This window comes from Sceloporus occidentalis, unplaced genomic scaffold, assembly GCF_023333645.1.
Source record: "Sceloporus occidentalis isolate IW3139 unplaced genomic scaffold, rSceOcc1.0.p SCAF_6, whole genome shotgun sequence".
Taxonomy (NCBI): Eukaryota; Metazoa; Chordata; class Lepidosauria; order Squamata; family Phrynosomatidae; genus Sceloporus; species Sceloporus occidentalis.
Genome location: NW_028316986.1, coordinates 56,294,408 through 56,317,620, shown reverse-complemented (window position 1 = coordinate 56,317,620; position 23,213 = coordinate 56,294,408). Strand labels below are relative to the sequence as shown.

The following is a 23,213-nucleotide window of genomic DNA, read 5'->3' as shown; positions in this document are numbered from 1 at the left end:
GCAATCATAAGGGAGTTGTTCGGAAGAAATATAAATGTAACATATGTACTGTCAAACACACCTGTAGCCAGAAAATGACTGAAGATGCCTTTAGTAAATACTGATACTAATGTACCTTAATTATGTAAATCCTTTCAAGGATGCACTCTGTCTGGAGTAGTATGTAAAGAATGACCATGCAGAGAGGAGTTTATTTATACAACAGGAATAACTTTATGGTAACTTACTGTCTGAGCAACTGCCGTCCTTGTTTCCATATTAGTTGACTATTTGGCTGTGACTGGAATTCAGTTTCATTCCCTTCATCTGAAAGATTAAAACTAGTATAATAAACACATAGCAAGGAGATTCAGTTTTTTAAATTTTATCCTCTAACAGTGACTAAGCATTCAGAAGTTAGAACAGCAGTTCTTAACCTGTAGTCTGTGGACCCCCAGGGGGCTGCAATGTCCTCATAGGGAGTCTGTGAAGGCCAACTCTCACCCTTTCACCCTCCCAAGGCCTGTCAGGCTCTACACCATGCTAAAAGGTGGACATTGAAAGCAGAGGGAGAAGGAGGAGCGAGAGAGAGATCCATCCCTCCCACCAGCCCAAGCAGCAACCACATGACTCTTCCTTCCCCTTCTCCCACTATCTCTCTCCCCTTTGCCTTCTCGGCCCTTCTCATCTTGGCTGTTACCTCTCTGATTCTCCCAGGTTCTCCCAGGAACTCCGAAAGAAAGGGCAAGACACCCCTGCAGCAAACACATCTCTGCAGCCCTGGCCGGACATGCTTCCCCACTCCATGGCTCTCTAGCTTCCTCCCATCCCTCCCTTCTGCCTCCTTTCACTGGAGTGAAAAAAAATGTGCTGAATGATAAGCTTTCAGGTTACCACTGTGCATAGAACCAGAGGCAAAGGGAGACAATGAGAGGTGGGTAGGCTGGCATGACCAGCAGAATTGGGAGCAGCAGCAGAAGCGATTCTAGAGCAAAGGGAGCCACACTCAGTATGTCTGTGAGCACAAGAAAATATTTTGTGTGTATGTGTGAGCTCATGCCCGTGTGTGTAGCTCTGTCTTCAGGAAGTTCCTCCCCCCCCCCCCCCAGTGTGCATCAAAACAGTGCATGGAGTGGAGGAATGAGAAGCAAGCTTAATCCCTCCCCATTTCATGTGCATACATACGCATGGCCATATGTAAACAAAGTCCCAACTCTTTGTGCCACTTGACAATACTACTGACAAACACAAAGCAGTGGAGATACTGTATATCCAAGAAGTCTTTGGCAGTCAGAAAGCACAAAGAGGGAGGGGGACAGCATTAAAAAAAATTAAAAAGTCGTTCATCACATATCCCAAAAATCCACCCTCCCCAAAGGTATCCCACTCCTCTGTTTTAGTGGGGGAAAAGAGGAGGGAAGGTGTCCTAGAATCTTGGTGGTCCACCACAACGAAACTAATTTAAAGGGGGTTCATGGTAAATAAAAGTTTAAGAACAGCTGAATTAGAATACTGCAGCAAAACACTGCATAGGGAAAAATAATAATAAAATAAATATATTGGACATCAGCCCATTAGCATTTCTTCATTCTCAGACATTTGTGGATTTCCCTTTTCTCAGAACATGGCACATTTTAGCATGTGTAAGAAAGGCAAGTAAGTAATCATCACACCGATTCACTTATATCTATAGAATATGCATTTATTTCTTATACTCTCACAATGAAGGATTGCAGCAATCAAGGAACTATATGAACAGAGAACAAGTTTAAATCATGCATCATTATTCAGAACAAAAAAATGAAGCTTTGATGAATTAGATTTCAAGCTCTGGTTTATTTGCTTCACTTATTCAAACGTATGTATCAAGAAAAACACAGACTGAGAGAAAACTATTTATACTGATGAGATTCTAGGAATCTAGAAGCAACAGGTATGCTCGTATTTATTATAAGCTCTTTGCTTATGTAAAAATGGATGGGTTGAAAAGACAGAACCACAGATTAGCATGTTTGTATACATGTCCTGCTGAAAACATCCTAAATCCACACTAGAGCAAAGCAGTAAGAAACTTATTAGGTTGCTTCACAAGAGTTGTTTTTATGCTGTAAATTTTACAGAATAAATCATGGTATCAGTATTGACCAAACTGGCTCTGTTTTAACAGAGAAAAAAGCAAGGTCAGTTTGAACAATGCTGGTGCTATGATTTAGAGATCAGGTAAGGCATTCTCACTCTGCTCTCTTGCAGTCAAATTTCCACTACCTTGATATTATATTATTCCTGCCCTAATTTTATAATGAACACAGGTGAAATTTTTAAATTGTCTTCGAGAATCTGGATGAACAGGGTACTTACAACAGATTTTAGGACATACCAAGTTTTACTTAAGCCACTGACAAAAACCACAGAGGTTAATTTTAAGATTGAGCAGACAGAATAGGAGGGAGGGATGCACATGCAGACCAGCAAAGTGTGAACAATCCTACAGCTCATGCCTGATCCCTAAATCCTGGTGCCTGTTGCACCCACATCAGGCTAAGTCAGCAAAAAATGACAGCTTTGTCTTCTGAAGATGCAAACACAACAGGAGGGTTTCACTAACACTAGTTCAGCTTTGTCTTCTGCCCAGTTGTTTCTGCCAAACAAATAATTTCTTACCTGAATCATAGTTGGGAGGTTTCATGTCCCCCTGATTCAGCTCAGTGCCATACTTTAATTTGTGGTATTTAGCTCTATAAGAGAAAGAGAAAACCATTTTGTATATGAGCTTGTCCTCTTTTAAAGTTACTCACAGTAACCCCCTTCCCATGGCAACTTTCCTGAAAATGTCTTCTCAAAATCATTTTTTAAATCCTAGAAATATCACAAGCCCATTACTGTCTGTCATTTAGACATGCTTGGCATATGAATAAATAACAATGCATAAATGAATCTTGCAAGGCTAGCTCCTACAGAAAAAGGCCAGTTTGGCTGCCAAACCTGCAATCAAAAGATCTGAAAAATCCAGTCCAGCAGTGCCTAGAAAGTCTGCCAAACATGAAGAGAAAAGGTAGAAGCTGCTGCCAAGCTAAGAGAAATAAACAATCAATGCTGCCAGGAAAAGCACAGAGGCAGGACCTCTCTCAAGGAGAGGTTTCTTGCATTCCTTACTAGAAACATAACTCAAAAGGCATATATGTGAAGAATCTTGTCTTTATTTTGTCCTCACGTGGAATTATGAGTAACTTCCTCAGTATTCTCTCTCCTGCAGGAGAAAATGAAGATTTCTGCACAGTTCGTGAAAGGTATTGCCTCTGGGGGCATTAGTCTACACAGAAACACAAAAAAAAGATTATGTGCCAAAATGTGTTTCCTAGGCAGGAAACAGTATTGTCTAAGCTAAACACATTGTCTCCTGTATAATAACATGTTTTCACTACCCCAAAAATGTTTCTGGGCAGAAAACATGTGGGGGTTTTTGCACTGAAAAAGTATATTTTTGTGCAGAATAATTCCCCAAATGACTTCACAAAATGCAAAAGATTTCCAGCTCTGCTCTATTTTTCATATTATCCTGCCATGAAACAGAACACTCTTTCCAGTACTATTACATATAAAAAATTTCCTTATTTTGAAAATCTACCATATAGGCATGGAGGTGAGTCAGACCTCATGTTCAAAACAAAAACAACAACAGTGCACCTTATCATTTTATTTCCTAGAAAAAGTATTGACAGTGTTAAATGCTTGAAACATATAAGAACAGATACTGCAACCTGGTGGATGTTAAAGAAACTACACCTTAAATAATTTAGGATCAATTACATTATGCAAGCATGCCTGCGCAAATCATCTCTTGCTCCTCAGCTTCTTTTCTACATCCAAAATATAATAAAAACGGTTGTACTGCACTAATTATGAACTGACTTTGTAGTGCGCAGAAACACTGATGATAAAGCACCAGGTAAAACAAAGACAGGGACTGTTCACAAAATCTTGCAAAAATATAGGTTTTTTCAGTCCTTCTCTAAAAGATCACCTAAAGTGGGTTTAGAAAACATCAATAAGGCTGAAAGAGTGCCTGTTCCCATATGAATTTGATCTCATCATCAGAATTCCTGCTACGCTTCTCACAAGCCAAAGAGCCTAGGTTGGTGAAATTTGCATTACACAGGGCTTTCTCTGACTTTCTAGAGGACAATCAAAACTGCATTACTTCATTTGACATTTGATTTCTAAAACTGGCTTTTAAAATCATTTTAGTCTGTTTGTAAAGAAAAATTTAACATAGTTCACTGTACATCACTTTGGAATCAGATGGGATCATTGTACATCACTTTGGGATTATTATGTTTATTTATAATAAGTAAATAAAAAGTTTGGAAACAGACTCTGAAAGTAATACATGAAAAAAGGCCATAATAGCTGTCTAGTTTGTATAAAAGCCTCTTTATGAACAGAAAGTGTAGGCACAGCTCTCAGTTCATAAATATGTGCCAACATTAAAATGTACAGTGAGCACTCCATATCCACATATTTTTAATCCATGGATTCAAGCATCCATGCTTTGAAAAAAATAAAATAAAATGTATAAATTCAAAAAAAAGTGAACCTTCATTTTGCCATTTTATATAAGGGACTTATACAATGAGACTGGAGCATCCATGGATTTTGTTCTCCATGGAGGGTCCTGGAACCAAAATCCAGCAGATACCAAAAGCCCACTATATAATAAATATGGGCCTGCCTTAATACAGAATTTGAGTATATTCCATAATAAATATGGAATATACTCAAACTACTATATCCAGTAGTTCTTATTAAACTTAGCATATCTAGTTGGAGAAATGTTCTATATGTATTCTTCTTTATAATAATAATTTTTTAAAAACATCTGTGTGTCTGTCTGTGGCAGCCATAACTCTGCACAATATTGAACTAAACAGCTCAACATTGAAGTGCTTGGTTGTCTTCCAAGTTAAAGTTTCAAGTCAAATTTTCAGATTAGAGGAACATCCCAGAAGCAAAAATGGGGGCTTTCCATAGCTTATTTGGAAAAGGGTAAAGCATGAAAAGAGTGTCTGAAGCACTGCTGATAAGATTCCGAGGAACAGAGGGGCAGAAAACCAGGTACCAGGCTAGCATTCCTGAGGAAGGGATAGAAAATAGGAAAGAACTCTCTGTGGTACCACTGATAAGATTATAGCACTCGAGGGGGCCATGAAGATAAGGACACCCCTAATACTTCCTGGGAGTATTAGATAGAACCCCAGATAGTGCTGGTGCAGTTTAACTAGTACGTAAGATGTTCTGACCTTGTCATTATTTTACAAACCAAAACAAAACATAAACAATCCTTGTTTTAACAATAAATGTATTTAAAACGAGATTGATTAAATTAATTCCCAAGTATCTAACTGGCAAATGGAAAAAAAATACGGCAAGAAAACCTATTATTCGGCAAATGGGTTGATGAATGAGATTTTTTCAAAAGGGTAAACTCGGCACTGGGTGGTTATAGTGATTTGAGGACTTGACTAGGACACTGCGAGTTCAAATTCCCATTTGGCCATGCAAGCCCTTTGGGTGACCCTTGGTAAGTCACATTCTCTCAGCCTCAGAGGAAGACAAAGGCAAATCCCCTCTGAACACATCTTGCCAAGAAAGCCCCATTATAAGGTCACCATACGTCAGAAACAACTTGAAGACACACCAAAAAAATAAAGCCCCTCTGCACTGTTTAACTGTTGTAAAAAGGCAAATTCCAAGTTGGACATGATTAGAAAAGAAGATGAAACTAAAAGTGTCAGTGTCATGCTGCCCTTATATACATCTATGGTGTAATTATACTTAGAATACTGCATATAACTAGAAAAGAAACAGAGTTGCAAAATAAGGGTGAGCAAAATTATCTAAGTGCTGGAGTATATAAAAGTTACAGTGTCTGAAGCTGTTCTTAGGAGGAAAAACTACTCCCTTATTGTAGGGCGGGCATGATATGGAAGAAGCACATAAAATTCATGGTGTGGAAAACTCAGCATCAGCATCTAGCTCAGCTAGAAAAAATAAAGTATCTTCTTCACAGAGTGCACTCTTAAACTGAAATTTGAAGCCACAAGATGCAGTGCTGGCTGCCAACTTGAAAGAGCATTAGTCAAAATCACAGACAATAAGGCTATCAATGACCACTACTCAGGATGGATATGCTTCCTTGCAGTACTAGAAATAGTATAGCTGCAAATACCAGCTCCTGGGGAACACAGGAGGAAGAGTGCTATTGTACTCACAATCTGACTGTAGATATCCCCAATGCCAACTGATTGGTCGCTATGTTAACAGAATGGTGGACTCAATAAGTATCAGAGCTAGGAAGTCATGAACTTTGGTAACCAATTTTTTTTTGCAACAATGAGCTTGAACAGAGTTATTTTTGGGAGTGTAGTAGCTACAGCTCTTATAGGCTACTTTTCAGTGGTTGTCTGCTTGTCACTCACTACTAGGCATGTTTGTTCCCTCAGTCGGAAGAGTGAGAGGAGGAGAAGGAAGGTTCACATGGAGATCATTCTGTGTTCCTAAGAATACCTCATATTTTTCTTGTACAACTCCCTTCAATGGAATCTGAAACTGAGGGGAACGACAAAAACAGCTTTCAACAGCTTTGGCTTTACTGTCAGAGACCACAATTTCCATTCAGTCAGCTGAAATGTTTAGGCTTTCCATACTTCTAACAACTGCATCTTTCTTGCAAATTCAAGATATTCAGTAAATGTAGTTCTCACTAATGCTTTAATATGAACTCACCAGCATGTGAGCTCACTTTGGGAACAGCTACACAAAAAATAAACTGATTATCTAATTACAGAGGTGACATTATTTTCAGTTCTGACATCACTACAAAATAGCTGTATGTTTTAATTTTTAGCCTGTGCAGTGGAAGTATTAACACTATAAAATTACATATTCTAAAATGTGCAAGCATCAGGTGTTGTTGCTTTTGTTGAAATGGTTCAGATGCTGAACTGATTGTAAACAACCTTCCTATTAAAAACAAATAGGAATGGGCTTTCAAAAAGCCCCTTCCCACCAAAAAGTTGCTACTCTGTTATTAGCTTCTTTATAGGTGATAGATTTGTAATAACAACACAAGGCCTCCCCTTAATCATTCTTATATAATTTTGTAACTTTGTACCACTCTGATTTTCTCTCCAATTGCAATTTTAGGGCTGCTTCATGCTAAGTTTCTTGTAGGCGGGTTACAGACGGGCAGGGGAAGACGTCTTGAAGGTGTCTTCCCCTGAATACGGAGCCTCCAGACCGCCCGCCCCGGGGGTGTGGCTAAGGTGGATGGGGCTTCCACACTGGGGGTAGTGAAGATGCCTCACCTGGGGCCGTATCTTACTTGCAGCTTCCATACCGCTGCCTCGCAGGACGCTGCAAAGAGAGAGGCAGCTTCCGCACGGGCGGCCAAAAATGCGGCTTTTTTTTCTTTTGCCGGCTGGCAGATGCACAGCTGCGCAGCTGCGGCGGTCAGCACCGGCGGCAGAAAGCGTATGTGCACATTTAAAGCGCCCAGACCCCTTTAAACTTTTCCCCCTGCCCTACCCAAGAACAAAGGTGGCCTCCTGCCAGCTGGTGATCAGCTGGTGTTGGCATCCTTGTCCGCTTGCACGTTGCCAGTGTCACCAGCATCATGGATGCCTCCTCTCCTTTGGTCCCTGCGCTCTTGCTGAATCTGCAATGCACAGCCACAGCTGTCGCTGCTGCCACCGCTGCCACCGCTGTCCCCCTGCCATCCCCCATCACCTCCCTTGTACATATATAAATATTTAAAGTTTTAGTGTTTTTTTATTGTTAGGTGAAAATGGTGCAGGAATATGTGTAGGGGTTCACTTTAAATTCCAAACTTTCCCGAATTCTAGCAGCGCATGCGTACATGTTGCTCTAGGGTTAGGGTTACGAGCATTAAAATAGAGTGCAGCTGTGCTGCAGCTTCCACATCTGCATGGCATCTGACGCTCTAATTAGAGCCTCGGTGCAAACTGCGCATGTTCCAGGACCCCGACTCATTATGCGACGCAGCTGACTCGGAGCCTTTAAATGGGCAACTTAAATTAGCGGCGTAACAATTCTGGCGTACCGGTGCAGCAGCTTACAGACGGAGATGCGCAGCTGCGCAGTATATAGAAAAGAAGCAGAAAAAAGCGGCACCTTTTTAATGCCGCTTCTTCCCGCTTGGGGCGTGCAGGCGGCGTGTTCATGGCGGCATTCAGGTAAGGGCCGTCTAAAGGCTATACCTTCATGACGTCATGAGCACACCCCTTTTTGCCCGTCTGTAACCCGCCGTAGTTTCATGTAGGAAAGCCATATATATGTGACAAATATGCATTTCACTTAAAAGCTAAGTACTGCACATATGAATACAAAGAGTTAGGTTCTAAACCAGGAAATAAGAACATGGATCCTTTAAAAAGCTGCTTGACTACAGCTCCCATAATCTCTGATCACTAGCTGTGTTTAGGATTGATGGGAGTTGCAGTCCAAAACATGGGTAAAGCCCTACATTTACCACCCCTGGCCTACCTAGGAGACAGTAATGGTCCTAAGCAAACGTAACAGTCCATGTAATCAAATGGCTTGCTGTGATGAAGATTCCATTCTAAGCACCCTTACTAGGAAGCTAAGCCCTGGTGAAATCAATGGAATTAACTTTCAAATAAACATGAACTGGATTGGGCTGGATGTCTCATTGGAATGAACAGTAAAAGTTCAACATTTCTAATTTAAATACATATGCCCTGTATGGCGCAGTGGTTAAATGCCTGTACTGCAGCCATTCACTAAAAACCACAAGGTTGCGAGTTCAAAACCAGAAAAAGGGCCCAAGCTCGATTCAGGCTTGCATCCTTCCAAGGTCGCTAAAATGAGTACCCAGATTGTTGGGGGCAAATTAGCTTACTTGCTAATTAGCTTACTTGCTGTTCACCGCTATGATCTTTGGAATAGCGGTATATAAATAAAACAAATTATTAATTATTATTAAATACATATGCCTTCAATAAGACTTAATTGCAACCAGCTAACTAGACCAGAGCATGTCAAATGGACCTCATACAAGTCACCATGACAAATTTTTCTTTTAATTTGTCTAGATTTTACTGTGTCACTACCAGAAACAAGAAATGCAATTTCTAGGAAGTATTCTAGGTAATCTTTCTGATTATTTTCCACATTACAGTTCATATAACCTGACAGCTATTTAGCCCTCCAGGCTTTTTCTGGGTGAATTATTTCTTTAAATTATAATTTAATTATGCTGCAGGCTCTCTCACAGTTCAGCTATGTCAGCAATGAACAGCTCATATGACATCATACATCAGTTCAAATTATTTGTTCCAATATAGATTGTGCACTTGTCAATAATGTTTTATCAACAAGTGCACTGGTCATCTATTGAAGTGGCATTTCAAAAGGAACATTTGCAATTTATTTGCTGACTTTCTCACCCAGACTTCCCCAGAATTTATTGCAGATTATATGTCTCTTACTAGCCGATACTGTAAGAACTACTTAAAACTGTAATTTGAACAGTTCCTTATCTACTTCATATGTAGTTCTATATTATCAAAATGCCTATTAAATTCTTCCTTTTTTAAAATCTTAAAAGTTTTTTAATTAACTTGGATAGGTGATTTCCAGTCCCTTTAATGTGGGCAGTGTTAGTCTGAATACCTATTCTGAAATTATATGCATAATTTAGTCATAGATGTTCTTTTACAAGTAGTCGCCCCTCCTAACTCGCAGATCTCGGATCCATGACCTTGAATCCTAATGGAGGAGCAACATCTGTTCTTTCCAATAGGGCGCACCCCCACAACATATGCCCTGTGGACACTCGTGGGCATGTACCCCATTCAAGCCTATGGGGCTCGGATATGCGCAAGCCTCAGTTTTCTTGGGGGAAGGGATCCGGAATGGATCCCCTGCGAAAATGGAGGACTGTATATTGTTTCTGTTGAAAAAAATGCATACAGTTAAAGACTACAGTAGTCCCTCCGCATTCACTGGGATGAAGAGCCCCCATGTAACTGCAAATAAGAGAGAACACCTCTCTAGGAATCTCCAGGTCCTCCAGTGTAACTCTATGGTCACCATCTTCCAGAATCATACTGGAGGGCCTACGAACACCAAGAGAAGTGTTTCCTCTAGGAACCTCTAGGTTCTTCAGCACAACTCTATGGTCAACGTCCAGTAGAACTGCACTGGAGGACTTAGAGATTCCTAAAGAGAACATATTAGTCAAAACCACAAATAATCAAAACCACAAAAGTCAAAGCCACAAATGTAGAGGGCCAACTGTATTTCATAGTTTATTATTTTGAGGTGGAAGGAATAATGCTTAGAAGTCAGTGTTGCAATTCTAAGACAGAAAGGATTCCTGTATTCACAGTTAATCTTTCAAGAAATAAGTAACTAACCACAGTACCTTTCTTGTTTAAGAGCATATTCCAGCATTTTTATTCTCCGCACTAGATCCTTCTTCAAATTCTCTTGACCTTTTCTTTCCCCTTGAAGGAAGGCTATTTGGGCCTGGAAGAAACAGAAAATTATAGAGAAACATATAAAGAAATCAGCTTGTTTCACCCTGTTCTATGACATAGATTTTTATTTAAAATATTAGGAATACCAGGACTGAAATTTAAACCATTATACAACATTCTGCACCACAACATATTTCATGGGTCAGCTATCCATAACCCATCATACTACACAAAGAGATCTCACATCACCTTTTAGACTAACAGAGATCATAAATACACTGCACACATAATCCAGTTTGAAACCGCTTTAATTGCCCTGGCTCCATGCTACAGTATCATGGGAATTGTAGTTTATTGTGGCACCAGAGCTCTCTGACAAGAGAAGGCTAAATGTTTCACAAATCTACAGTTCCCAAAATTCCCTAGCACTGAGCCTGGGAATTTAAGTGGTCCCAAATTGGATTATTTCTGTCGTCTTTGGGCCTGAGAGATGGTTGCAGCACAGGTTTTCATAGACTCAGTCTACTTCATCAGAAGTAGACTGAGTCTACAAAAGCTTATGCTACAAACCTCTCTTCGTTTGTCTCCAAAGGTGACAAGATCCCTTTGTATACTGATACAGACAAACATGGCTATGTTCTTTGAATATCATAGAGTTGGAAGAGACCACAAGGGCCATCCAGTCCAACCCCTTGCCATGCAAAAACTCACAATCAAAGCACCCTTGACAGATGGCCATCCAATCTCTGTTTAAAGACCTCCAAGGAAGGAGACTCCACCACACGCCAAGGGAGCGTGTCCCACTGTCGAACAGCTCTTCCGGCCAGGAAGTTCCTCCTAATGTTTAGGTGGAATCTCTTTTCCTGCAGCTTGCATCCATTTTTACGTGTCCTATTCTCTGATGCAGCAGAAAACAAGCTGGCTCCATCTTCATTATGATCATCATATAATCATTATACTCTCATAAGGGTTACCAACTAACCACTTCAGTGCACAGACTCTTCTCACAGCAGATTCACTGCCTCTAAACACGTTCACTTACTAATAGTTATAACTTTAAATTTCTCTGCATCAAGATGTTTTATATAGAAAGAAGAAGAGATTTCCAAAGGATAATACTGGTGAGCTCAGTGGTGACAATAAATAATGAAGGAGAGGAAATATCTAATAAAGTTTTATTTTTGCTATAAATTCAGAGAAAAATTTAAAATATAGTATTATTACTAAAGATATGCTCCTAGAGAGTTTTTCCATTTTTTTTAACCTACCCATGATTATACCATGGAAGACCACTGAATTTCAGCACAGACAAATGTGAAAGTGATATTCCTCAGCCACACAGAAAATATCATAGCCATCATATACAGAAAGTGGCCACGGTCCTTTCATTCTGTTGCTAACAAAGGTACTGGTTTGGCAAGACCTAATTTAAATGGAACAAGAGGGACCTATCATGGGGTCTTCTTGGAAAGATTTTTTAGAGGAGGTTTGCCATTGCCTTCCCCTGAGGCTGAGAGCATGAGACTTGCCTCAAGGTCATGATACCTGAGTTAAGTCCTTGAACAAATTTATTTGAATTGATACGAGAAAAACCTAAATCTGACTTTGCAATATTTCAGTTTTCTAATACAATAAAATTTGTTTTGCCATATATGGAGCAACAAACCCCTAAGGTTGTTCTGAAACCACTCCTAGGAAGGATTGTGACATTCAAATTCATACACACACCCTACAATCACTACCAACAGGTTTTGCAAAGCCTTCTTGGCTATAAGGTCAGAGTTGGTTGTCATGTCTTATGCACCTGGAATGAGGTGTGGCATGAAAAGCAAAGCTATTTGAAGTATTATCTTTGTGGCTGAAGCACATCCTCTACACAAAAGTGGGATCCATCTCAAAATAACTCTCAGCTTTATCAGAGGTCAAAAGAAAACAACAGACACACTACTAAAGTTTGAGAATCAAAGTAGAGCAAAAGGCAGAGTTAGATAACAAAAACATTAAAATATCAATTAATAAACTGTACAAATTTGTAATGTGTTTTTGGTCACTACTGTAATGCCCAAGGTTTCTCACGTTGCTCTGTACCAAAGCAAATTGCTTTGGTACACAAAAATGAACTGGGCATGAGCTACCATTCTCTGCCCCCAAATGCTAATAGCCATTTAAACACACAGTCACACCAAGCTGCTTCTACTTGTCCAGGTTTGCACAAAACCCTTCCCATTATTTCTACTTCAGCCTTGTTAAAACAGTGAAAACAGTCACACAGTTCTAGGCTTCCAACAATGTCTTACTTCCAAAATAATTTTGAAATTATTTCTCAAAAGACACATTTCACACAATTTTAATATCTTATGTACAGTAAGAAATCTGCCCGTCTTGAGGTTCTGGCTGAAGAGGTTGCATAGGAATGAAGACTAGTTCCTTCCTTTAGCTCATAAATCACTTTGGAAAAATAGAACCCATGTTAAAACCCACATTCAAGGATTAGGTTGCTGGAATAAACTTGGAGGCACACAACAACAACAACAATCATTATATTGCTCTGTTTATAGTTGATATTGTGTGCATGCATAGGTGCCTTTGAGTTGCCTGTCAACGTATGGCAAGCGCATGAATTTCCCAGGGTTTTCTTATGCAATAAATACTGAGAGGTGGTATTGTCAGTTCCTTCCTCTAAAATATAACCTACAGCACCTGGTATTTGTTGGTAGCCTCCCACTCAAGTACTAACCAGAGCTGACCTTGCTTAGCTTCTATGATCAGATATTGATGCCTTTATGGTATTTAGACATACTTAACCTTTAAATCTCTAAAACGTGAGCTTTTTCATTTGATGGCTTTCTGCATAATTTGAATAGTTCAGACTGTTTTTCATTATACCAAATTATCTTTTCAACTAAGTGTATTACATAAACAAAACCATCAAGTATGCACATAGGTGTAAGTGATTAATAGTGCTCTCTAACCATTTAACCATTTCTGCCATAACAATGAAGTTAATTAGAAGGCATCAAATATGGGGTCGCCATAAGTAGATAGGCTACTTGAATCCACACACACACACATCTAGAACATTATCAAAGTTGTTTGCCAGCAATGCATATACAGCCTGAAGGAGAATGGTATTATTAGAACAGGCAATGATTGCACAAGCAAAAAAGGAGAGAGAATAAATTGTTATTTAAAGATTAGACACAGGAGTTTCACATATGTTACTATTCAGCTTCAATAAGGGAGATTTCAAATGATGCAGAATGCACTCTGTTCACGTGTTTTTATTGACAGCTTTGGTCTGAATGAGATGTTTAGAACAGTAATTCAAACTTTGTTATTGCTGTCATTGTTGTTATATCTATTTATATCCCCCATTTTCCCAGTTTAGGACTCAAAACTGCTTACTATAAAGGGAATATATATATATATATATATATATATATATATATATATGGCCATATGTCAGGGCTGCTTTGATTTGGATTTCCTGCATGGCAGGGGGTTGGACTGGATGGCCCTAGTGGTCTCTTCCAACTCTACGATTCTATGATTCTATGATATACCATATATAGACTCAACTCAAGGCAACCTCATGCGTAAGTCAAGGTCACGTTTTGGGGCCAAAATTCTGGATTTTGCCATGACCTGTGGATAGGTCGACGGTAAAACTTGGAGGCTCCTTCAGTATGTGTTTGTTTGAGTATGGCAAGAGAGACTCTCATTGAGGCTTTTTGCTTCATCATTTCAGCTTTCGTTTCAGCCAGATGCTCTTAAACGAACAGCAATATCAATCAGTGACCCAGGACTCTTTCCACTTGGCTACAGAAAAAAATAAACTAAACTCCTTTCCGCACCACATGGGGAAATCTGAAAGAGCCGCTATCACATTACCATTGTGACCTGTAAATAAGTCAACCTGGGATTTTGGGGTCAATTTTTGGACATAAATTTTTAGACTTATAGACAAGTATACAGTGGGTCCTTGTTATTTACTGGGGTTTGGTTCCAGGACCCCTTGTGGATAACAAAATCTGTGGATGCTCAAGTCCCATTTAATATAATGGAAAAGGAAAAATGGTGTCTCTAATATAAAATGGAAAATCAAGGTTTGCTATTTAGAATGCATACTTTTTTTGAGTATTTTCAAGCTGTGGATGCTTGAATCCAGGAATAAAAAATCCATGGATATAGAGGGTCAAACTGTATATGGTAGTTAAAATTCATAAAATAAAAAACTTGAAAAGTCAGTAAATTATTTTTTTAAAAAAAACACAAACCATTTTTTTAAAAAAGCACTAGAAAGGAAGAAAATATAAATTGTTTAGGTGATAGGAGGCCTCTTTAGCAAAAACAGAATACTAAATTAATAACAGCATTCAATCCCAAGAAGATGTTTATACTTGCAAACCACTGCTAGCTGAGCTACAGAACTATTGAATTTAAGCATCAACAAGTATCTCCATCAGCATTCAGACAATTCAACGTGGACAGAATGAGTACAAAAAGGATGCACGTCTGCAACTACATGTGGAACATGACTTTCAGGTATAGATTTCCTATGTTGAAGTGGAAGAAAAAAAATATTAGCAGAATTTACGTAAGTTGATAATGAAAGAGATCAGATGGATTAGAAGGTCACTACTAATTCCAGCTTGTATACTAATGAGGTTATCATTATGAGACAATCAGTAGTGGGGTTTTTCACCTATATGGAGTGTCATTTGCTATCTTTTGAACAGTAAGCACACGGAGACATTCAGATTAAGTGTAACCAATGTACTGAGCCATCATTGTGTAGTGATTTGGATGTCGGACTAGGACTCTAGGAGGCCAGAATTTGAATCCCTGCTCAGTCATGGAATGCCATTGTGTGACCCTTAGGCATGTTACATTCTCTCAGCCTCGGAGGAAGGCAAGAGTAAACTCCCTCTGAAAAAATCAAGAAAAATATGTGATACAGCCACATTAGGGTTGCCATATAAGAAGTAACCTAAAGGCATACAACAACAACAATATACTGATACTATAAAATTTCTACTTTTCACTTCACTCTATCCTAATTATTTCTCTGTATGCTTTTATAACGTATGTTTTTAAAATTTACCATATATGTTCTTAACTGTAAGTTGACCTCATGTATAAGTTGAAGGTAGGTTTTGGGGCCAAAACTATTTTGATATGACTGTGGATAACTCCAGGGCAAAACTATTGGACATGTAACAAAGGAACTAAAGAACAAAGTAAAGGAAAATTATGCTAAAGAACTTCCAAAATTTCAGCAGGTGTAACTGTCTGTGCTCACCCTACAGGCTGGATGGATAAGAAGGGAACTACTGTAAAATGTGTTGGCAGGGCTACCAGGTGCTGGCAGTGCTAACAAAACTATGCACCTGTCAAAAAGGATGTAAGGACAAAGTAAAGAACATAGTGACTATACAGTTGGCCCTTCATATCCACGGATTCTTTATCCATGGATTCAAGTATCCACAGCTTTAAAATATACAAAAATATATAAATTTCAAAAAGCAAGCCTTGATTTTTCCATTTTATATAAGGGATATCATTTTACTATCCATTGTATTTAATTGGACATGAACATCCACAGATTTGGTTATCCACAGGAGATCCTGAAACCAAATCCCAAAGGATACCAAGGGCCCACTGTAATAGCAGCAATTACAGCCTTTTTCTTTAATGTGATAACTCTGACTGACTTTAACCCCAAAAAGCTGACAAAAATATACAAATTACATATTCAAATCCTTCAAAGCCCGGCATGGGGGAAGGAACCATAAAAGTCACTTTAGGTAACAGATTGAAAGAAAACTAATATAAAATGTTTTTAGGTGGTATACTACTCCAGCTAAGGCCCCATACAGACAGGCCAAAAAAAAGCTGCTTCTGGTCACTTTGGAGGTATGCTGTTTAAATGATGCATGCATCCTAAGAGTCCGGAAGTTGCACCAAAGCCACAATCTAGTCCTAAGGACTGGAGCGCAGCTTTGGCACAGCTACTGAACACTAAGGATGCATGCATCATTTAAACAGCATACCTGCAAAGTGACCCGAAGCAACTTTATTTTGGCCTATCTTTATGGAGCCAAAGGCAGTATACAGACCGCCCAAAAAGGGCGGTCTGCCGCCACCTCCATTTCCGCCACCAGGAAGCCTCAGCCTCCAAAAGGCAAGGCTTCCCGGCAGCAGAAAAAGAAGCCACAAAAAACAGCTTCTTTTTGCAGTGTGCAAGTGACGCCGGAGTACACCATTGGTGCACTCGCAACATCACCTGGGCACCGCGACGTGTGGACGCTAGGCGTTCGTTACATCAAAATGGCGGCGTCCATGTGAACAGGGCGCTGCAATTTTGTACGTATTCCGTACGTACTAGGGTTGCAGGCATCTAAAAGAGATGCCCCCAGGCAACCCTAGTACGTACAGAGTACATACTTGTGTGCCAGTTTGTTCAGGGCCTAAGTTAGCTAAAATGAACAAAGGCCAAAGCAACATTTGTATGCCTGGGGTAGATACCTTTTTTCTATGCCTGGTTGTCATGTGAAAAAACCTTCATGGTTTTCAATGTCTTGGTGTGATCCTGTCTGTCTGATCCTGGAAGCTCAGGAGGGTCAGCCATAGTTAGTACTTGGATAGGAAACTGTCAATGAATAGCAAGTGTTGTAGGCTATATTTCAGAGGAAGGAACAGGCAAAATTACTTTGCCTTGTGTAAGAAAAACATATGAAATTGATGGGGTTGCCACAGATCAGCAAGTGACTTGAAGGCACATATACACACACAGCTTTGGTCTGAAAAAACTTCTCATATCAGCCTGCCTTTGACTGATGCTATTTCTGAAGGCTCATACCCAGTGCAGCAAGTGATGCAGCTGTGGTTGTTACTTCCATTGGCAGAATGCTCTCCTGGTGCATATACTGCTGATTTTGATCCCTGGCAAAGCCTCCCATCTCTCAAGAAACATTGTAACCATTTTTTAAAAACTCAATGAAATTTAATTAATGATTTTAATTTATAAATTTTAATGTTTGCTGTGACACTTTATTGTTTCCAACTTATACAAAGGAGTTTATTTTTAAAATAACCCTATGATTATTTTGCAAAGTGGAGCATAAATTTATTTTAAATAAAAATTAACAGGACATTCCACAAGTTATCTTCCTTCCTGTTCTTTAAACAGAAAGCCTTTGATAATGGACATAATCATCCTGGAAAGAAGTAAAGCAGGCCTTGCTCTGATAATGAACACTCAGTTCAGTAATACAAGCTTTTACTAACATCTTACTTTCCTCTTGCTGAGAAAAGAAAAGCAGTCAAGAGGACCAGGCAGAGGAGATAGACCAAATTACTATTCATCTGTGGTCAGTGTTTAAACTAGTACGTTTGCTCAGAAACATTGCTATGGCAGTATGATAATCCCGCACTCCCACAAACAGTGGGACAAACAGTACCTCTGCATTAATAATACCATCTGCCTGCTTGCAGTCTAGAGCATTTCTATTCCTAGAAAAGGAGAAGGAACATTGAGATGTCAGCTTTCCAATATGATGTCTTCTCATTAGGATGGGAAAGCTGTACAATTAAGAGCAATGCTAACAGAAATCCAACTAGCTTTCTGAAGCTGACTATTCTTAGTTTATAGCCCAGAACAATCCTATGCATAAAGTAAGGTTTGCTTTGTTCAACATAACTTGCTTAGAATTGCAAATGTTCAAGAAGTTTTAATCAAAAAGAGCATCCTTCTAGGATAATAGCAGTTGATTGGCTACTGCTAACAGACAGATAACAGTTAATTCTGTAAGTCATGAAGAGCTTGTTGTATATTGTATAAACTTTGCTGTTACCCGCCTCGATCCCCAAAACGGAAGAGGTGGGATATAAATAAATATTTTATTATTATTATTATTAGTGATTTTCCAAGCTATATGCAAACATACACACAAAACGGCAGACTCCCAAGCTTGACCAAATTCAGGTTGAATGATCTCAGTACTTTTCTAGGAACTTCTGGCTCAATAGCCTTATCTCCATTCAAATGTTATACTACAATGAGTTTTGTTGTTGTTGTTTTTTGTTGTTGTTTGTAACATCATGTTTCTCTTTGAGGCTAAAAAACAGTTTGCTGCATCTGAGAATAAATTGATGGTGATGACAGCAAAGACCTTTGCTAACAAAGCATAGCAATCTTAAAAGGGGACTGTCAGAAACTCCTTCAGCATGCCTACATGATATTCAAATATCAGCCACATTGGGAAAGGCGCAGAATCTGATATGACAGTATATACCTCTAGAGGCACATTATATAATGCCCAAGTCTTCCACTAAACTGGATCTTGTATCCAGTATGTCTCAAGCTAATAATTCAGAACAATTCTGCAGACTGCAAGTGACCTCTTCTTCACTTAATAGCTCTCTTTACATCTAAGAAACATAACTGGTCTTAGGGTTGCTAGGATTATTTTTTTTTACTTCTTGATCCAGTAAGTACAACCAATATTTTATTATCTCCAGTATTTTACTTGCATGTTGTCAACTGCAGGTGGCAGCTAACAGTAGATAAGACTACAATTCTTAATTTTTCTGCAATCATAGTATCTTCCATATATTTTTCAGGTACCCATTTGAACAGATACAATCAAAGTAGAAGAAAAGATACTTAGCATCATCATCAGTACTTAGCTGCTTCACAGATGTTACAGTACAAATCCATGTGCTGTGATCAAGTCCTACCATGTTCACTGGGACTTGTTCTCGGATGTGTGTGTACAGGATTGCACACTTAATTTGATACAAAAAGTTAACTGGTGGAACTGAAGAAACATGCAAGTCCTATTCTTACACATTTTGTAACAAGAAAATGAACAGGCTCAATATATGAAGGGGGGGGAGCCAAATGGAAACACAAACACATAACTGACTCATCAGTATGGATAACATATCATAAATAGCAAAGAAAAAAGTTGCAGCCCATAAGCCCTGAATATACAACTGCTACCGAAACCAGTATTTTTCTTTTATTGATTGGATTGTTTTTCCAGCCAACTATGTGGTAGGCAGCCATTCTACTCCCTACTGCGGCTAATGGGAATCTCAGCGTTCTTGTTAAGAATGGATGGAGGGGAAATTAATTTTTCCCCTTCTCCCCCCCCCCCAAAAAATTATACACTGACCTCTGGCACAGAAGAAGAGCAGAGGCTATTCTGCAAGATGAGATAATAATGCACTGTTCCAGCAGCCTCCCCCACTCCAGAAAAACTGGAAGCAAAAGAATTTGGTGTCCCAAGTTTCACAAGAACGTTTTTGTCATTTTTCCTTCTCAAACATTACGCAGCCAAATCCTGTGCCTCCTTACTCAGAAGTAAATGTAACAAATTTCAATCAGGTGTCTTTTCAAGTGTGCAGATGACTATGGTCTAAATCATGTTCAAGCACAAATATTCACATAACTCTGTTTATATCTACCATTAACTTGTTTTAAATTAAGTTGGTGAATTCTGAAACATTTCCATCATGCTGTGTTATCACCTCAAGCCTCACAAGAATCCACTAAAATGCAAAATAATAATAATAATAATAATAATAATAATAGCCACTGCATCTAGTGGATTTACTGCAGAGTATGCTTCCTGAAGATCTAAAGTAAGGGTGATAAGCATATGTGCCTTCAAATGTTGTCATACTGCACTTCCCAGCATCCCTCACCACTGGCAAAGAATGTAGGAACATCTGGAAGGCTGCATGATTCCCTTGACCTAGAGCTTCATGTAGTAAGAACTAATGCCGCCTAGCTGTTAAAATACGCTCAACACAAAACTCATGCCCTTCATATCACAATTCTGCCAATATTGAGTGAACATACAGTAAGGGTAAAGAAACCATTCTATTTTCTATTCATGATTTTTCCCCTACAGATCTAGTACATCATATTTCTGTATTAATCTGAGGTTTTTTTAAAAAAATCTGTAATTTATATTTAAATGTTTTTGAAAATGTAGGCTTCAAAATGCACAGCTCCAAACTGTTCATAAACTAACTGAATTTTCTCTAAATGTGTGCACTTCTAAATATGTGTTTAATGTGTTTTATATGTAGTTTGGAGCTTTTCTAAGAATGTTGTTGTTAGCTGCCCTTGAGTTGATTCGGATTCATGGCGACCCTCTGGATGAGGCATCTCCAAGGATCCCTGTCTTCCACTGCTCTGCTCAGGACCTGCAAGCCTATGCCTGTCATCCCCCTGACTGGGTCCATCCATCTGGCCTGTGGTCTTCTCCTCTTTCTTTTCCCCTCTACCTTTCCTAGCATTCCTGTTTTTTCTAGTGATCCATGCCCTCTCATTAGTGGCCAAAGTATGATAGTCTCAACTTGATCATCTTGGCTTCCAAGAAGAGCTCTGGTCTTATCTGTTCAAGGACCCATTTGTTTGTCCTCTTGGCTGTCCATGTTATCCTAAGTACTCTTCTCCAGAACCAAATTTCGAATGAGTTGATTTTCTTCTTTCTGTCTGCTTTGCTTTCTGTACTGCCCAGCTCTCACATCCATGCATGGAAACTGGGAATAAAATGGCCTGAACGATTTTGACTTCAGGGCTCAGGTGTATGTCTTTACTCTTCAGGATCTTTTCTGATTCCTTCGAAGCTGCCCTTCCTATTCCTAGTCTTCTTCTTATTTCTTGACTTCGGTCTCCATTCTGGTCAATATTTGATTCTAGGTACAGGAATTCTTTATTTCAATGTCCTCCTTGTCTAATTTATATCTCTCTTTTCTGTGGTCATTATTTTTGTTTTCTTCATGTTCTACAATATTGGCCTACGATGTCTGGGTCAGGTCAGTTCAGACCAAAACATGGACCCAACAAAATCCTACCGCACATCCTTGGGTGCCACTCCCTGTGAGGAAGGGCACTGGCAGAGAGGCCAAAAGGCCTGCAATGACTGACCACAGCTGGCCTTGTTGACACTCTCCGTTCCTCAGTCGCCTCCCAGAGTGCCCCAATCTGGCAAGGAAGCCTCCCACCATTAAAGAATTGTTACTAGGTGTCTGCGTCCATTCAGACAACAACACAGAGCCTAATTATCTGTAGGCTAACAGATTGGTCTGGGGAAAGCTTTGGTCCCATCTTGCTATGAACTTTACAGGTGGCAAGTCAATATCAACCCCACAACTTTCCCCTTGATATCTATGGTCCAAGACACACTGCGGGAATAATCTGGTTTGCTAGGGAATTCTGGGAACTGTAGTTTTGTAAGACATTTTGCATTCTCTGTCAGAGAGCTCTGGTGCCACAACAAAGTACAGTTCCCAGGATTCCCTAGCAGTGGGCCAGGGCAGTTAAAGCGGTCTTAAACTGGATTATTTCTGCAGTGTGTTTAGGCCCTATATATAAACAAGAGTCAACGTTATATCCTAGATGCTGTCATGCTTCGGGTTGTAGTTTTGTGAGACATTCGCTCTTTGCTATGGAATTCTGGGAGTTGGAGTTTGTTGTGAGCTCTGCTCCGCTCTGGGCCCACAACAAACTCCAACTCCCAGAATTCCATAGCAAAGAGCCAGATAGAGTTGAAGCGGTGCCAAACCGGGTTATCCCTCCAGTGCGGAACGGGAGACAAGGGGCTCACCTGGAGCTCGGCCCTCTCCGCCTCCCACTCGGCCCTCTCTGCCTCGAAGCGGCCCCATTCGTGCTGCAGGAAATGCAGGATGCCGGGGACGCTGTACTGAGCCCGGGCCGCCGAGGCCGCACCAGGGACCGCCGCCGACGACGAGGAGGAGGAGGAAGAAGAAGAAGCAGCGCCTGCTGCTGCTGCTGCCGCCGCCGCCGCCGCCGCCGCTTCCCCCGGCTCCAGCCCTGTCCCTCCCGGAGGCGGCGGCGGAGGCAGGAGCAGCGCGTTGTTGTTGTTGTTGTTGCTGAAGAAGACGCCGGGCCCCGCCTGCTCCTCCATGGCCGGAGCCGTCGTCGTCGCCGCCGCCGCCGCCGCCGCCGCTGCGGACGGAGACCGCCCTCCTCCGCTTCTTCTTGACACTCTTCCCTTCAGTCAGCACTGACAGCCGCCCCCACTGCTGCTCTTGCTGCTGCTGCTACTACGGTGGCCCTCGAGGGACAATCCCCGGACGTGTTCTTCTCAAGGCATGCTGGGAAATGTAGTCGCCTCTCGGGGCGAGGCCTAGACAACATGGAGGGAGGAGGATGACTCGAGGTCACGCCCCCTTGTGGGCGGGGCTTTTCTGCTCTTGTTGTTTGTTTCCCTGCCTTTTTTTGAGGCGCTCCAAAGTTATGCCAAGTAGAGGAGGGTTTGGCATGGCTTTCCTCTCAGGCTGAGAGAGTGTGACGGGCCCAGTGGGTTTCTGTATGTGCTCTGTAGGGTGTGCCTCCAAGTTATTATAGATATATAGATATAGATATAGATATAGTGTTTGAAAATACATAAAAATAAAATGTTCAGCAAATCTATCCGCGTCTTTGTACACATATACAATATAATAAACACAAAAAGAAATGGGAATATGCCTCTCGGTTTCTATGATTTGCCATAAGATCACATCCTCATGGTTGATAGTCCTTACTTCCCTAGTCTTCTAACAGTAAATGCACATTAGGCTGCATACACACTGGAGAAATAACCCAGTTTGGCACCACTTTTCAGCATCCTGGCTGAAGACTATGGGATTCTGGGAGCTGGAATTTGTTGTGGGGCCCAGAGTGGAGCA

At 40.3% G+C, this 23,213-nt stretch overlaps 1 protein-coding gene across 4 annotated transcripts in view; it reads right to left on the bottom strand.

The window, feature by feature from the left end:
* STRN (striatin) overlaps window positions 1–22,591 on the bottom strand; it is a 53,091-nt gene extending 30,500 nt beyond the window's left edge. For 3 of the 4 annotated variants that reach the window (XM_089529734.1, XM_089529735.1, XM_089529737.1), the window contains exons 1-4: window positions 22,127–22,591; window positions 10,445–10,548; window positions 2,641–2,714; window positions 228–306 (exon numbers count right to left, since the gene is read on the bottom strand). In XM_089529734.1, the coding sequence (XP_089385860.1) occupies window positions 228–306; window positions 2,641–2,714; window positions 10,445–10,548; window positions 22,127–22,447 (578 nt within the window). In that variant the 5' untranslated portion in view covers window positions 22,448–22,591. The remainder of the gene's footprint in view (window positions 1–227; window positions 307–2,640; window positions 2,715–10,444; window positions 10,549–22,126) is intronic. The other variant, XM_089529736.1, reaches the window with a different exon arrangement.
* Window positions 22,592–23,213: the final 622 nt, after the last annotated feature.